A 12,946-nucleotide genomic window follows, 5' to 3' on the forward strand; every position below is an offset into this window, starting at 1 on the left:
TGATAAAAATACAGGAATAAAAATAAACTGATGTACAAAGTATAATGTTATTTTTTATTGCGCACAAATAACACCTCTGAAAAATAAGCCTTATTCGCTCTTTTGAATCTTGCTAATTAAGGAGCTTGCGATATGCAAGAGTTGAATGCACATTTTCAACACAATACCACTGGAAGAAATCATTGTTCCTGATAGTGGGATTTTGTAACTTGTTTTTCAAAATACTTTTAAGGCAGAGAATTTCACTCAAATCTTTAAGCTGTCAGTGTCATTTTAACTCAAAATTTTCCAATCTTTCCGAAAAAAATACTTTTGAAACTGGAGAAACACGGAGTACATTCGAAAAGGGCTAAAACTTATTAAGTTATCAAAACAATCAATATTAAATTAGTAATATCTTCTAAACGGTGCATCTTAGAAAAATGTTACCGAAGTACTTTTTTCTTGCAAATTTGATGTACTTTCATAAAATTAGGGCGACAAACTTTTTTGACTTTACTTAATAGCTTTTTTTGAAAACCGTAATTTTTTAAAACATTTTTTTTTTCATTGTAACCTATTTTTTTCCAGAACAACCCACTGTGCACTAGGTAGCATTTTCAGTCAGCTATAACATAAGGATAATAAAAAAAATATTGACATGTCACTTTTGAGGGAAATTCTATATTTTAGTTCAAATCACAAAAACCAAACATATTTTTTTACCGTGCATATTTTCTCCATATAGCACCAACAATTGTCTAAAGCTTCGCCGAAGACACCAAACCGATCGGACAAACCGTTTTCGAGATACAATTTTTTGAAGATATCATGTGCATTTTTCATAGGCCCTTCTCATAAGTAAGGCTAGATTCAAAATGGCGAACCAAGTATGCAAAACGGCGTTTTTGTTCCCCAAAGACTTGTATGCAAGGTTTCATCCAAATAAAGATATATGAAAATTACTCGTTGCTGAAATGATATGGAACCGCTCATAAACAATATTCTTAAAGAAATCTTTGAAAGGTCCATTCCTTAAAATACCCTTGGAAAAATTTCTTGAATAATGCATACAGGATATCTTAAGGATTCTTCACATAATTTGTTTAAAATTTTCGAAAGTATTCTCGTAAGAATATTTATCAATATTCCGGCACGAATGCTCGTATGTGAAAGAATTTTCTGGAAATATTTTGAAGGAATTCCTGAAGTTCCTGGAACAATTTCTAAAACAAACTTAAAAGTAATTTTTGGAAGGTTTCCTGGTGAAATCTTTGGAGGATTTCCCTGATGAATGATGATAGAGCACTTGGGATATTTCCTTAGGGACTTTTTGAGAAATTTATAGAAGTAGCACTTTAAGAATTTCTAGAAAGAGTTCTTGTAAAATATTAAGAATGAAAATTGCGAGAAACTGCCAGAATCCACTAGTGAATATCCTAGATTATCTAGCGAATTTATTTAAATGATTTTTTTTGTAAGAATCATTGCAAAAATATCAAAACCAGGTTTTGATGAGTTATAATGACATTTTTGAACGTGCTTCTGAAGGAATTTAAAGAGGAGTTCTAGAAATTACCTTTCGAGAAGTTATTGGGTGTCTACCAATACATTTTTTGTTAGAAATTTTCCTAAGAAATGGTTGACGAATTCCTCTGGGGCATCGGTTCCCAAACTTTCAGGTGCGCGACCTCCTTTTGCCATCAGATATACTTTTCGCGACCCACCGTAGAAATTCTCTCATTTGTTGTCTGTTACAGTAAAATGTTCGACTGTCCCTCGCGGCTTCCTGCAAATTTTGGAGAAATTTATTCACGTACAAGGATATTTTCATTGTGAGACGAACTTGGAACCCGCATGAACTGTTTCTGTTGCTGCCCCTCATCTCCCACCTCACGGTGTGTTTATAGAGCAACTTTAAAACAAAAAAATAAGTAAGTCTGAAATTTTGCCCAGTGATGCTTTGGGCCATTCCCTTCAATTTGCTGGGTCGGTTGAAAACATCCATCGGGGGGTCTAGAACAAAATTTTTTTTTGAAGGTTTTTCATGCAAAAACTGTTAAAAGCGCATATTGTAAATTATTACATCTCCTACAAGTAGCCACAACTTTTTTGTCTTTGAAGATAGAACCATACAATTTTTAGGCGTTTCGAAGTAGTATGCGTAGATGACTGTGTGAAAATTTCATTGAAATATGTTGAATGGTTTTCAAGTAATAGCAAAACTATCAAACGCATTCTAAAATACTAAGCTTAGGGGCAAACGATCAACAAAATATCTATATTTTTTATACAATTATACATGAAAAATATTTTATTCTAAACACCTTGAGTCATTATGATGGCGGTACTGTGAAAACTTGTTTTTCAAATGATGAACAATTACATAGTCAAATACATGAAAGGAAAACACACACTGTCATTATGTAGCTTTTCACTAAAGTATAAATTATTTATTTCAAGAACGTGGTTTTGCGTATACATGTTCACAAGTACAAGCATGCCTTTATTATGAATCCTATAATAAACACATTTATCATGATTGCTGAGCATGTCGGCCTTCCCTAAAGAAAATATTTTAATATTATTTGGTAAGCCAAGAACAGCACTCGACGATTGGGAAACATCTCTGTTTCGAAGAAAAAGTATAGAAACTAAATTATTTTGGAATTAATGTTTACAAGCTCAAAATTAAATAGTATTTCACCTTAGTCAATGAATAAAAACAAGTTAACTCTGTTAAAGACCTCATAATAACATTGAAGTTGTGGGTATGAGTCCACATTAAACCAAGACAGGACACAATAACGAGAACTGAAATCAAAACAGAATTCAGTTGGGCAATATTCGATCAAGGGCAATTATACGGTACTAAACATAGTTTCCGGATTATTCCATGATATTTGACATAGCTGTTGGACCTAAACTTAGGTTTGTCTTTAAATTTAATAGCAATATAATGCTTATTACTTATGCCACCATGTATTAACAAATAACTGATAATAAGTTCTGAAAGAAGAGTTAAAAGAACGGAGTACTTATTGAAAATGTTTCTACATTAGGCATGAAAATTAGGCTGTTCAGCATAAAGCCAAGGATAAACAATTTGATAACAATGGTTTAAATAGTCTTATCGATTTGCATATGATGTCTCAAAAATATTTTCTGTGGTTTCCTCCAAGCATGAGGAAGAGTGATTGATCATTGTTAGAGCGTCGTTGACTAGTAGAATATTTTCAACATAAATCTATATCTTTCGAAAAATAACAAACAGTTCTTTTTGTAATCCACATTATTGCGCCACGCTCTCCTAAAGCATTTCGCTTGCAATCTGATACTTAGATAAGACCTGAATCATTAAAAAAAATGGAAAAAATGAACATGTATACGCAAAACCGCGTTCTTGAGATAAATAATTAATACTTTAGTCAAAAGCTACATAATGGCAATGTGTGTGTTTTCCTTTCATGTATTTGACTATGTAATTGTTCATTATTTAAAAAACAAGTTTTCACAGTACATACCACCATCATAATGACCCAAGGTCCTTAGAATTAAAATTTTTTCATGTTTTATTATATAAAAAAATATAGATATTTTGTTGGAGTTTTGCTACTAAGCTTAGTATTTTAGAATGCGTTTGATAGTTTTGCTATTATTTGAAAACCATTCAACATATTTTAATGAAATTTTCACACAGTCATCTACGCATACTACTTCCAAACGCCTGAAAATTTTATGGTTCTATCCTCAAAGACAAAAAAGTTATGAATATTTGTAGGAGATGAAATAATTTACAATATGCGCTTTTAACTGTTTTTGCATGAAAAACCTTCAAAAAATTTTTTTGTTCTAGACCCCCCGATGAATGTTTTCAACCGACCCAGCAAATTGAAGGGAATGGCCCAAAGTATCACTGGGCAAAATTTCAGACTTACTTATTTTTTTATTATAAAGTTGTTCTACACAACACACCGTGACCTAGCTATACCACCGTGAATCGATTCGAAATGTGGGATCAATATGCAATCGAGATGCAGCTATAGATACTGGACGGACGTGCGGACCCCTACCATTCCAACAACGATTGAGTGTCCGTCCGCAAATTCCAGGCTCGGGCCCCTTCTTCTTCTTCGGCAGACCAGGGCAAAATAACTTGATCAATATTTATAGCTCATTGTTCCCGTTGACGTTTATTAGAAAATAATTGAATTTTAAATGCATTTTCCATCATGTGGCTTCCCGGACTCTGCTGCTGCTGCTGCGGGGGCCCTAAAGCGCTAGCACCCGATGCAACTCGAGACACCCTCTAGAGGTCCTTGGAGAAGAATGGCATTTTAATGGGCTATCGAAGAACGACAACTGAAGACATTTAGCGTAAACTTAATTATAAGTTTTATCGCTCTGCTTCGTGGGTAAACTACTTTCGTGGGCGATGGTGGAAGCTCAATTGCTGTTGTTGTGGTAGCGCAGGTAGTGTACTTACCGCTAGTGCCGTTGATTGCAAAGAAGCCCTCCGGGTTTCCCGAGGTGATGCGATAGGAAACCTGCTGCAGCGGGTCGATGTCTCGATCTTCGGCAATCAGCTGGAGCACTTTAACCCCACTGGGGCTACTTTCCGGCACGGAAGGATAATAGACGGCTTCCTCCGTGAGCGGGACGTTGTCGTTTTCGTTTTGGACTTGGATGAAGACCTGGTTGGGATAGAAAAAAAAGGAATGAACGGGTTAGATAACGTTGATTCGTTGTAATTATATACATTGAACAAGTTACAACTTGGTATTCAGTATGACCATGTTGAGGGTGATGAGTTCGATTCTCGGTCAGTCCAGAAGCATTTAAATATGGAAATGCCACACGATACACATTCAAAATGACCATTGGCAAATGAAGCTCTCAGTTAGTAAGCTGAGAAGTAAGCTTTGTCCTAGTTGGGACGTTGCACCAAAGAGAGAAAAAGAAAAAAAAAGAAGAACAAATACTGAAAGAATGCCTTTGAAGAAATCCACGGAGAAATCTCTGAAAATAGCCTGCAGTTCTTAAAGTGAAGAAGAAATAATGCTACAATAGTGCTATGAACGATTAACTATTATAAAAATAAAATTTAAATACTGCGTAATCGTGTAACTTCTTGATGAACGATTCCATGTTTTAATTGCTCGTTTTTTAACTTTTTTTTAAAGAAATTTTTAATCCGGAGCTAGTTGACTTCTCTTCAGAAGGAAGAGCTTTCATTTTTTTTAAGTTTGTCGGGAATGGGATTCGATCCATCACACCAGATCCACTTTAATTGCTCGGTTTATGTACTGTTTTTTAATTCTTGAATGGAGTTTGGAAAAGGGTTCTTGAAGACATTTTACTATGGAAATCCCCGAAAATTCTCAAGAAAGTCTCGTATAATATAATTATACCCTGAAAGGCAGCAAGGAGGAATCCTTATGAGATTCCTGTAGAAAAATATGTATAAAATTCTGATGAAAATGGTAATGCTTCAAATATTTCTTGATGGATTTCCAGGATACGTCCTTCAAGGCTCCTGAAGGTACTCTCGCAGACATACTTGAAGCTTGTTTTGGAGGTTAAAAATGACCGTTGGAGGAATTTCTTAAGGAACTGTATGAACTACAAGGAATACTTTTGGAAGAAATCTGGGGAAATAACTGGAAACGAGACGAGACGAGCTTGGTGGGCAAGTGGCTACCGCTTCTGATTCTTATGAAGAAGGTCCTGAGTTCAATCCCCGCCTCATCTCTTTCCTACTTTGTATCTTTCTCTCTACTTTCTCTCTCTTCTACATATATATCTCTTATATATTCGTATGTTCGTAGCCAAGAACCAGACACGGATTAAAAAAAATCGTTTCTCTTCCTTCCAAATTCCATCACAGTGTCAATCTATCATGTAACACCAAGTTATGCAACCAAGAGAACTGTGCCACTTACAGTAATCTTCACACAATTTAATCACTTCACGCCTTGCATTCATGCACCAATGCGTGAACCTTGCGCCAGAAATAAACATTTCTCACCAACACTCCGACATCCGCATGACCTTGTCCAGGTGCAGAGTATTCAACGGCCTGTTGGCAACAAGGGCTTGCAATCATCACTTTCCTTCTCTTCCCCATTTTGACCAGCAACCTGACGCAAAAAGAAAAACCCGATTTAATCCACCTATGGTAAACAGAACCCTTCTTACACTTATTAAAATTAGTGTTGTATTATTTGTATTTAACATATTTTTTGTGTAATTGACTAAAAGTTCTAGAAAATATTGTGGATTTGGCATCTAGTGGGTTGGTTTCCACAATAGCATCATGGACCATGGACTAAACTAAGGTACACCGGGGCAAGTTGAAACGGGTGGGGCAAGATGAAACACGAAGTTTTGAAATAGACTTCAATACAATTTAGAAATTGTTCCTTCGTTAAGAGATTGTTTGAGTCAAAAACTATGTGTTATGGCGATCAAACTGTTTATCATCCATAGAAAACATCATTTTAACTCGCTGTTTCATCTTGCCCCACCCGTTTCAACTTGCCCCGGTGTACCTTACCAGAAATGCCAGACACCTCCTAGAATCTTGTATGGATTGTTTAAAAAATAGCTTACATATTCTAGAATATTGTATCTTTTGTTAACTGGCAAAAGATCTTGAATCGATTAACAAATGGGTAAGAAAATCAGCGAGATACACTTTGACTAATATCTCTTAATCAGTCGACTAAATTAGCTCCGAAGTATTTGGTATTCATGGACCATCATGAATCATGAATCATGAATCATGGTTATAGTAACAAAAATGATATATCTACTAAGTTAATCAGTTTTAGCATTAGCTAGTTATTTTGGCTGTCCGGTTCTTGCATTTTTCCCACAATATATAAATTTCATAGAATTCCTGTGTATTTGTAATTTATTATTTATAATTTTGTTGAAAACAATAACCTGCTATAGTATACACTATATATGAGGTCAGCATTATTTATTGAAAAGTAATTTCCCATATAATGGTCAAAAACTCATGCAAGATAAAAAACTCATGCAAGATTACAAGTGAATATAATAATAAAATAAAAAAAAGAATTTATTGAAATACTCTTCGTAAGATATCTCAGTAATCAAATGTCGAATCGAAATAAAATTTCAGGGCCTTTTACAAGGATATTACAACTTTCACTTGGTGCTAAGTGGACCCAAATCGGTTGACAGACGGCTGAGATATTTATTATGGTACCCTTGGTCAAAAATCTCTCAAAAAGTTAACATGTATTACTCCCAAGTACCCTTTGAAACATATCTCGGTAACCAAATGTCCAATCTAAATTAAATTGTATAGGATTCTTCTAAAATGTTGTAGCTTTCATTTGGTGCCAGGAAAACCGGAATCGGTTGACAGACGGCTGAGATATTTATTATGATACACTTGGTCAAAAATCTCAAAAAAATTTGGTTGTACAAATCATAAGTACTCTTCGAAAGATATCTCTGTAACCAAAAGTCCAATCGAAATAAAATTTCTGGGCGATCTACTACGATGCAGTAGCTTTTATTTGGTGCCAAGAGAACCCAAATTGGTTGACAAACAGCAAGGATATTTAATATGATACAATTGGTCAAAAATCTTAAAAAGTTTAGATGTATGACTCATAAGTACTCTTCGAGATATATCTCGGTAACCAAACTTCCAATCTAAAAAAAAATTCAATAGCGTTCTACTAGGATGTAGTAGCTTTCATTTGCTTCCAAGAGAACTCAAATCGGTTGACAGGCGGCTGAGAAACGTGCGTGACTTTTTTTTGTAACGCACATACACACACACACACACACACACACACACACACACACACACACACACACACACACACACACACACACACACACACACACACACACACACACACACACACACACACACACACACACACACACACACATATACACACATACACACATACACAAACACACACACACACATACAGACATTTGCTCAGTTCGTCGAGATGAATTCATTGGTATATGAGACTCGGCCCTCCGGGCCTCGGATCCAAAGTCGGTTTTTCGAGCGATATTTATACCCTTCTTATGGGTGTAAGAAGAGTAAAACTACGAGACAAATTTTGAAGGGATCCATAATGAAATTACTCACAAAACCCTTTAAGGGATCCTCGAAGGAATTCCCTATAGGAAACCTTGGACAAATCTCTGTAAAACGCTTAGCAGGGTTCCATATGAAACCTGTTCATGTTGAATTTCAGACACCTGAAACTTCAGAAACTTGAAAAAGATGTTTCACACCACTCAAATATGACGTTGAGGTCGTACAAAAATAGATAACATATACAGTTAGTTTATGTTTATTTACAGTTCAAAACTCATGATATTTGAGCTTTTTGACTCATAATCTATTGAACCACGTACCCAAATCTATGTACGTGGCTCAATAGATTAACAAGTCTCAGCGTCCATGGCCCCATGGGTATGTTTCGTTTCAGGAAGACTGAAGCTTCTAACTGGCAATTTTTGGTCCTAGATATTGATATATTTGTATTCCATCTCTGATTTACGTCGCAAGCAAAAACTCGTTTTTGTTGCTTTCTTAATGTGCGAATAATCTGTTACTGATTTCACATACATCTTTTATCTCGTAAAAGATTCGTCAGGACTAGTTAGTCAAAATAAAACCACTTCAAGAATAGTTGGTAAAACAATACAGTTTATCAGAGGTCTGCACTTTCTTCTATTTTCCACACCTTTTTGCAAATTCAAAGTGCATCACATTTTTTGAAAAGTCTTCAGTTTGTCAAACATGAAGATTTTTAAATGGACTAAAGTTTGTCCTCAAGATTAATGTCTTGATTGAACTGGAGACACTAGTTTGCATGTTATATCACTGGGTTGTGGTTATAGTATGCCCAGAGAAGTCGAGAAAAGTTCCCGGCCGGAACGGGTATAGGTTGAAATGCGACAAGAATTCCTAAATAAATTTCCGGATAAACTCCTAGAAAATTGCGGTGGAGTTTTTTTCTCATTTTTTGCCTTTCTCGTACACTAAGTGTACTGGAAAGGCTATATGTTCACTCCAAAAATGACTTTTTGATAGGAGGCCCGGAGAGTCGAGTCACATATACCAATCAACTCAGCTCGACGAATTGAGTTGATGTCTGTGTGTGTGTGTATGTATGTGTGTATGTGTGTGTGTATGTGTGTATGTATGTGGACAAAAAAACTCACGTCACTTTTAGGCAGTAAACCTCAACCGATTTTAACGACCGATGGTTCATTCGACGCGGAATCTGGTCCCATTGTTTCCTATTGAAAATGATTCAGATCGGTCCAGCGGTTCCCGAGTTATGGCCATTTAGGTGTTCCGGACCGGTACCCCAGGAAGGGGCTAGATATGAAAACGCTACAAACCCATCCATGTGACACATCAAACTACGGCATTTTCGTTAACTTGGTGAACGGTAAGCAAAAAATTGGTCTCAGACCCTATCTGAACCGGTAGTGTCCCGGAACCGATTCCAGGTGTCCCGCCGGAAGTGGCCAAACATAAAAGTGAACTAAACCCATGCATGCGACATATCAAACCGTGGCTTCCTCGATAACCTGATGAACAGTAAGCAGGAAATTATTCTCAGACCACTTCGGAACCGGTAGTGATCCGGAACCGGTTCTAGATGTCCCGCCGGAGGTGGCCAAGTATAAAAATTACCCAAACCTATGCATGCGACATATCAAATAGTGGCTTTTCTGATATCTTGATGAGCAGGAAAATTTTCTTAGAACATATCTGAACCGGTAGTGGTCTACTGGTCTGGAACCGGTTCCGGGTGTCACGCCGGAAAAATATAAAAGTGAACTAAAACCACACATGCGACATATCGAATCGTGTCTTTTTTGATAACCTGATGAACAATAAGCAGGAAAACATTCACAGACCATATCAGAACCGGTAGTGTAACGGAACCGGTTCCAGATGTCCAGCCGGAGCTGGCCAAGTATAAAAGTTACCCAAACCTATGCATGCGACGTATCAAATAGTAGCATTTTTAATATCTTGATAAACAGTAAGCAGGAAAATATCCTCAGAACATATCTGAACCGGTAGTGATTCCGAACCGGATCCGGGTGTCCCGCCGGAAATGGCCAAACATAATAGTGAACTAAACCCATGCATGTGACACATCAAATCGCGTATTTTTAGGCGCGTATGATTTGGCAAAAATAGTTTCCGGTCATATTTGGGACAATCGGTAGTGTTCTGCAACCGATTACGGGTGCCCCACCGGAAGTGGTCAAATATAAAGGAGAACCAAACCCATAAATGCGACACATTAAATGATTTTTTAGGTAACCTGATGAACGGTTAACAAGAAAAAAAATCATAGACCATACTTTGAAAACCAATAGTGTGCCGAAACCGGCTCTAGGCGCCCCGCCGGAAGTGGTCAAATGTAGAACCGAACTTAGCGCATGCACGCAGCACATTAAAAAAGGCTTCTACGATAACGCGAAGAATGGTCAGCAAGAAAATTGCCTCAGGCCACATTTAAGACTACCGGTAGTGTTCCGGAACCAGTTTTGAATGTCTCGCCGGAACTAGCGAAATGCACAAATTAACCACACCCATGCATGCTGTACATCAATTCGCGACTTTTCAGGAAAGCTGATCAACAATTTGCATGAAACTCGTCTAAGACCACACCAGAGACAATCGGTAAGTGGGAAAATGTGAAATTGAACCAAACCAATGTGTGTGGTACCATAAAATCACGCTAATTCGACAATGATTGCAGTCAAATTTCCTTGGATTAACTTTTATTTCGATGAACTAACTCTATTTTAGTTTTTGTTTAGATGTAGGATTTGTTTTTGAACACAGGAATCCTATAGGTACTGTGGTGGTACGAATTAATAGCTTGTTCATTTTACGATTGTTGGCTTCCGGAGTTCACTGCGGTTGATCACCAAACGGATCAGGTGTCGGAAAGCACCAAATTTGAACTTCTAGAAATAACAGCTGCACGAGGAGCCGCTGCAGGTGTGAGTAACAGCACAATATCGGATCATTCGTATTCACAGAGTATTACACTGTGAAATTTGATAATTTTTTAACAAATGCCGAATGAGCGGGGTACAAAATAAAAAGTGTCATACTTAAGAGTGATGAATACGCGGTGTTCGACAGTACATCAAATAGCAGCTTTGATCGATTCGTAAGAATATTGCACCATATTTTAGACAACCGGTAGTGTCTCGAAACTGGTTCTGGGTGTCCAACTGGAAGTGATTATATGTAAAAGTGATCCATACCCATGCATGAGATAAATCAAATCGTAGTTTTTAGGTAACCATATGAACTATAGCAATAAAATAGTCTCAGACTATATTTGGGAGATCTGGTAGTGCTCCAGAACCTGTTCCGGTACTGCATCGAAAGTAATCAAATCATACCACATTAGAGACTACCGGTAGGGATGCACAACCAGCGTTTGGTGCTTCGCCAGAACTACGAAAGTGAATAAAATCATTGCAACCGATAAAAATGTGTAACAGAACAAAATATTGACAAATTAACCCCACATACAAACAGACGTCTCAGTATACTCACTACCAATCGTTCTTGTTTTCAACTGTTATGAAAATATAGCCTAAAATGGGCAGAAAAAAACTTTGTAGAAGACCGCAAAGTGATCTGTAATTATGTAAAAAGTTATATCTTAGCTTGTTAGTATCGTCTTGATATTGATCAGTCTTCAGTGCTAGTGAAGGTGCTCAAGCAGTCAACTGAGAAGTCTGATATTATTCAGCTCTGCTTATACGTTGAACATAACGTCGGACTATGTGCCATCAATAAGTTTTAAGTAAATTCAAAGATGGCTTTTATAAAATGCTTGCTTTTCTTAAAAAAATATCAGGATTCAGGAACACTTTGACTTAGGTCGACGGAAAGATCGTGAGAACATATTCGACGAGAAAGGCACTATCACCACTAGGTGGATTAATTTGGGTTTTTTGTATTAATTGTTGGAGAAACCAGTAAAATCAAAATGGCCAAAGTGTTCCGGATGGAATTATCTAAGGAGTACCCAAATCAATAAAAAAAGGAATTCAAATTTCTTAGAATTTACCGGAGGAACTTTTATAAGAATTTTCGAAAAATAACCCCTGAAGAAAAGATCGGATCAATTTATAATGGGATTGTCAGAGAAGTTCCATAAGTAGTTTCCTCAAACAAAAAAAAAACTGTCAGAGGATTAAATGAACGAGCTGTCGGAGCACCTTAAACAAAAACCGGAGACGGCGGGTTTGATTCCCGTTCCGGTCGAGATATCTTTTTGCAACTCTCTGAGCATAGTGTATCATTGTACTTGCCACACAATGTACAAATTCATGCAATGGCAGGCAAAGAAAGCCCTTCAATTAATAATTGTGGGAGTGCTCTAAGCACACTTAGTTGAAGAGAAACAGGCCAAGTTCCAATGTGAACGTAAGTCATAATGAAGAAGCAGAAAAAGAAAAAAAAACTTAGAATACCATTTGCCGAAATTTTCAGGAATATCTGGATAGTTTTATTTGAGTTCTAGTAAAACTTTCTAAAATCAGGGGGCGAATTCAGACGCTCAATTTCTGTTCACTAGCAGGAACATTTTCTTTCCGCTCACAGTAGATCTTATCGAAACTTCCTTAAGTTATTACATTGAAAATAGAAAAAAAAAATAAATTGATAAATAATTATTAGCCCTCACAATTGGATCTCTGACGCCGAGCTCCATAGTCGATATTATAAAGATCAGATAGATAGATAGATAGATATCATTTTATTCGAGGCGGGAACGAAATCATCCAGCAAGCGTTAGAGTGGAAGCCAGCAGGACATCGCAGCAGAGGCAGTTCCAGAGGTTCAAGACGACGCTGCCTCAAAAATAAAACAAAGAATTCGTCAAGAATTTGACCTGACCAC

At 36.8% G+C, this 12,946-nt stretch overlaps 1 protein-coding gene across 7 annotated transcripts in view; it reads right to left on the bottom strand.

Moving 5' to 3' along the window:
- The window catches only part of LOC109409390 (fat-like cadherin-related tumor suppressor homolog), a 1,285,617-nt gene that overhangs the window by 299,041 nt on the left and 973,630 nt on the right, over window positions 1–12,946 (bottom strand). For all 7 annotated transcript variants that reach the window (XM_062859767.1, XM_062859766.1, XM_062859763.1 and 4 more), the window contains one exon: window positions 4,466–4,673. In XM_062859767.1, the coding sequence (XP_062715751.1) occupies window positions 4,466–4,673 (208 nt within the window). The remainder of the gene's footprint in view (window positions 1–4,465; window positions 4,674–12,946) is intronic.

This window comes from Aedes albopictus, chromosome 3, assembly GCF_035046485.1.
Source record: "Aedes albopictus strain Foshan chromosome 3, AalbF5, whole genome shotgun sequence".
In the NCBI taxonomy this organism is placed as follows: Eukaryota; Metazoa; Arthropoda; class Insecta; order Diptera; family Culicidae; genus Aedes; species Aedes albopictus.